Below are 4,700 nucleotides of genomic sequence, written 5' to 3' on the forward strand. Positions count from 1 at the left end.
GCCTATCCCAGGTCTCTGGGGAGCATGGTCCCTCCCAAGCCTGTAAGATGCCTCTTGGGCCTGCCAGATGCAGAGGGCATGATAAGATGGCGGTAGTGGGCGTGGATCTTCCCAGCTGGGCACAGGGAGGAACCCTATCTTATCAGTAGCCCAGGCGCCCAGTAGAAGCTACTGGCCTTGAGTCCCCTGTCCCTGGGCCAGAAGGAGGAACGTGGGGAGTGGCCCCTACTCTAGCTAACACTGTAGTCAGTTCCACCTGGCTGAGTCCCCAAGCTTGAGACACATGTCTCCCTCCCCCTGGTGACACGACCCATGGAAGCTGGCAGTTGGGAGAGGGTGGGAGCAGCCATTCTGGGAGGTACTTTCCAGACCTTTTTGTCTGCTGTGCCTACTTGCATCCTGATGCTTGGCTCTCCATCCCCTGTCCACAAGCTCCCAGGCCCTACATGCCTGTGCTGTGGGACCCAGATTTGCCCCTATGCCTGGGATGCCCCATGGGAAGATACCACTCATGCCAGGGCCCAGGAGCAACTCCAATCCCATCCTTTGTTCTCAGTGTGTCAAGGCCATATAGCCTTTCTGCTCCAAGGAAGGGCCTGCCTGAGGTTCTTTGGGAATACAGAGTAAGGGGAGGGAGGGGAAAAGGTGGATCTGTGCCTCTCTGGGCACTGGAGGCTGTGCCCTGAGACGTCATCCACCCGCGGAAGGGTACCCACATGAGGCTTGGCTGGGAGAGTGATGTCCTCTTGCTCCCCCTGGCACATTGCCTAGCTCCTGATCTCAAAGTCCGTGCTCTGCCTCACAGTGCTCTGAGCCACACCACAGGCAGCTGTCCAGACAAAGAAGACCCCAGAGTAGTGCCCCCCCCACCAGCAGCCTCTTGTGTTGTATTGCTAGGGTGCTGCACAAACAGGCCAAGACCATTAGAAAGTTCAAGGTGTTTATAAATAAAACGGCAGTTTCATGGGCACAGCAGGTCACTAGCCAGCCTTGCCTCCTGCTCTGAGGCTCTGTGTGGTGGGCCACACCTATGGCTGTGCCATGTGTCCAAGGTGACCCCTGCCAGGCCCACCTGAGGGTCCCAGCCCTCAGCACTGTGATTCTTCTGCTGTCCCAGGCCAGGCTGCCCAGCTCTTCCTGTGTCCCTCCCTGTAGCTGCCCAGCCTAGCTGTATATCTCTGCCGGTCCCATCCAAGGAGCAGTCAACTCTCAAGTTCCCTGGGCCCACACTAGCGCCTCTCCCTCAGTGCCTCCTGTGGCTGCTGTCTGATCACCTAGTGCACTCTCAGGCTTGTTTAAGGTGCCCAAGTGCCTTTCCTGGGCAGGGCACCCACTGAGCACCCAAGTCGGGGCTGGACACAGGACAGGAGGGCTCTTCAAGGCCTTTGGTGAGACTGTTGGTGGGAGGCCTCTGTGCATCCCAGAGGCTTGGGCAGCTCACGTCCCTACAGGTCCTCCGAGGGGATCAGCATGCGCTTCTCCACATTCCGGCTCCTCCGGCCTCCACCAGGGCCGCAGGCCGTGTCAGGGTGGGGGTTGGGTGAAGAATGCCTACCCTGGCCAGGCGCTGGGACCTCATGTGTGGCCTGCTGTGTGTACTGCTGGTAGGCAGGGGAGAAGTTGTGGATGGCATCTTGGACTATGTCCTGGGGGCTGATCGTCTCCTTGAGGCCACTGGAGATGCTCTGCATGGGTGCTGGGGGGCCTGGGGGCAGGCAGCATATGGACTGAGGTCAGAGTTGCCTGCGCCCCAGCTTCCCCCATCATAGACCAGACCCATGACACAGCTTTTAGCTCTGCTCCCCGTCCACCCCAGGCCACACAAGCTGGGCTCTAGCTTGTCCAGATCCTGGCTTGGCTGGCAGAGTATAACCCCAGGACCACTGAGCTAGTTTGGTGCCTCCTCTTCAGCTCTGGCCCTGCAGCTTATCCCCCTGAATCCCAAGGAGGTTCAGTTTCCAAGGGGGACACTATGGGCTGGCCTGGGTTGGGGCTATTACCTCCTTTGGCCATTGTGGTCCAAACAGCCTTCAGTAAGGATGCCATCTCTCACCCCCATCACTGAAGGCCCTTGAGGCTGTGGTCCCTATACAGCCCCATCTCCTTCAGCTCTTACTCCCTCAGATGACTGGGAAAGTTACCCTGTCCAGCCCTGTACACCCCCAGCTTGATGTGCCAGCCCCATCCCAGCCAGGCTGATGGGCCTGGCTTACCTGGGGAGTTCTTCTTCTCAGCATACACCTGGCAGGTGAAGGCGTAGCGCAGGGCTACGGAGGCAAAGAGCATCTCGATGCAGATGAGGAAGTTCTGGTAGCCAGCAGCCAGTGTGCCAGCCCCTACCCTGGCACCATCGATGGCCTGGACCTCAGGGATGACCCCACACCTCTCCAGGATGGCCAGCAGCAGTCCTAGGGGTGACAGCTGCTACTCAGGTCCTGGCTCTGGATGGGAGGCTGTGCCCTAGCTGGCTCACGCCAAGGTTCCCACCAAGGCTGGCCTGGGACATCCTGCCCACATGGCCTCCTTCTGTGGGAGATGGAGCTGAGGTTCACAGGGGCCAGGCACCTCCATAGTCACAGGTCATTAGCCTGACATGTTGAGCCCTGGGCCTGGGACACACCTGTAGCTATATGGTCTGCAGAGGGGACAGTGAGTGCCTGCAGCCTATGTGGGGGCTTGGGAAGACAGGTTTGGAGAAGCCACAGAGTGGTCTCATGGTGCCATCCCTGTGACTCCTCTTGTTGATGGACCCCACCACATCTTTGTTCCTGGAGCACTGGGGAAACTACGGACACACAGAACTGAGGCAGAGATGTGATGGGAACTAGATTCTGGGGGTGAGGCCTGGCCTCAGAATTGCTCCTGGCCACCTACCCTGCCAGAAGGAGAGGAAGATGACTGCCTTGATGGTGAGGAACTTCAGGACTGGTTCGAAGGGCCGCAGGAGGTCCCTGGTGGCAAAGTAGAAGAGGAACAGCGCGTAGAGGGCCAGGCTGACTGAGGTGTTGTAGACCAGGGTCACATACAGGTAGCCACTGTGGACGCTGGGCCAGAGAGCTGTAGTCAGTGGGGGCCTGGGAAGTGCTGTAACAGCGACCCCCCCAGGGCAGTGGGATCTTTGGGGCTTTCTGAGTATGTTGGGGACAGGCTCCCTTCTGCTGGCAGGCAGGACCTTACTGCCCTTCAGAAAACTACCTCTACAACCTCATCTACCAGCCATAGCCCAACAGAAGGGTTTCTGTGTTGTGGACACAAGCAAGTATGTGATTATCGGTAATGGATGTGTTTGTATGTGAAGGTACAAATGTGAGGTATGTGTGTGCATATGTGCATGTGTGTTCCTGTGGGTGTGCCCTGAGCAGGCTCCTCTCCAGTCCTGCCCTGCCTGCTGGGTAGAGTGCCAGGCTCCCTTAGTCCCGAATCTACCACCCTTCTTGGGTCCTTAGCATGAAGACTGTGCTGAGGCCAGCTCTGAGTCTCATCTGTTTCACCCCCACCCTTGGGGGACCTCCTTAGAGTCAAGGACTGTCCTCCTGGGACCCATGCCTGTCAGGGCCCCTCACAATCCCCCCACTTACTTGAAGTCTCCATCATGGTATTTGCCAAATGCCTGGAGGACAATGGTTATCAAGGCCATGATGGGCTTCACAATGCAGAACTGCAGGGTGGCCTGGGGGCAGTGGGTGAGGGTGAGCAGTGCAGTAAGCCAGCCCTGCATACCCAGTGGCAGGCATAGCCTGGTATTGCCTGAAAGGTGGGAGGTGGAGGGAGGGGGCAGGCCACCCACCTGCTTGCAGAAGCGTAGGAAGCCAATGGAGTAGGACATGCCCCAGAGGCAGCAGGTGCCATAGAAGCAGCTGGACCTGTGGGGAGGGAGTCCCTGAGATGGGCTGGGGACTGCCCTGGCTAAGCCAGGGCATTGGTGGGCAATTGGGGGAGGGGCTTACTTGATTGGCTTGCCCCGGATCTCAGCCATGATGGTGCTCTCGCCCCCCAGGTACTGGAAGCAGAGGCTCAGGAAGCTGTAAATGACGAAGGCTGCAGGGTGACAGGGGCACCTGTAAGCCCGTGGTCCATTGGACTATCCTGCTCCAGGGCCCTGCCAGGCCCACACAAAGTTGATGGGCCCTGAGAGTGGAGGTACACTGCCCGTGTCCCTGAAGCAGTCATAGCTGCAGTGGGCACTCCTTGCCAGCTTGCATTCCCTGAGGCCTAGAGTCTGATGCCCCAAGCCTGTTGGCCCCCCTTGGCCTCACTCATTCACCACGCAGCCCCCCAGACTCAGCCCTGCATGTCACCTTCGTAGCAGTCACGCACAGAGTCGAAATAGACGTAGTACTCGTGGCCACCAAGGAGGAGGAGGCTGAGCCAGGAGTCGAAGGCATAGATGGGCACGATGAGCAGCAGGCGGATGATGTAGCGCTGCTCGCAGGGCACAGTGTAGGAGCGCAGGTGCAGGTAGATCTGGGCAAGTGAGAGGGCGTGAGAGCCGCCACCCACCACGCCTCTGCCTTGTGTGCACCAGCGAGGACGCAGGTGACAGAGCCGCTCTGTGCCCTGCATTCCCTAGTCTTTTGCAGCCAGTGTGCTTATCATAGAAAGTAAATATTGTTGTGTTGTAGTCATGTATAAAAAATACATACTTAGCATATAAGTATATACTAAATTTATATTTCCGATTATAATACAATTATATCCTT

The 4,700-nt window shown here is 57.9% G+C and overlaps 1 protein-coding gene across 4 annotated transcripts in view; it reads right to left on the reverse strand.

Moving 5' to 3' along the window:
• Positions 1–569: 569 nt before the first annotated feature.
• The window catches only part of Tmem184a (transmembrane protein 184A), a 14,104-nt gene continuing 9,973 nt past the window's right edge, over positions 570–4,700 (reverse strand). For 3 of the 4 annotated variants that reach the window (XM_023713453.1, XM_004629594.2, XM_023713454.1), the window contains exons 3-9: positions 4,299–4,464; positions 3,948–4,038; positions 3,788–3,863; positions 3,579–3,670; positions 2,875–3,044; positions 2,214–2,408; positions 571–1,705 (exon numbers count right to left, since the gene is read on the reverse strand). In XM_023713453.1, the coding sequence (XP_023569221.1) occupies positions 1,446–1,705; positions 2,214–2,408; positions 2,875–3,044; positions 3,579–3,670; positions 3,788–3,863; positions 3,948–4,038; positions 4,299–4,464 (1,050 nt within the window). In that variant the 3' untranslated portion in view covers positions 571–1,445. Of the gene's footprint in view, positions 1,706–2,213; positions 2,409–2,874; positions 3,045–3,578; positions 3,671–3,787; positions 3,864–3,947; positions 4,039–4,298; positions 4,465–4,700 lie in introns of all 4 variants that reach the window. The other variant, XM_023713452.1, reaches the window with a different exon arrangement.

The sequence above is a fragment of the Octodon degus genome, unplaced genomic scaffold, assembly GCF_000260255.1.
Source record: "Octodon degus isolate 3935 unplaced genomic scaffold, OctDeg1.0 scaffold00031, whole genome shotgun sequence".
Lineage (NCBI taxonomy): Eukaryota > Metazoa > Chordata > Mammalia > Rodentia > Octodontidae > Octodon > Octodon degus.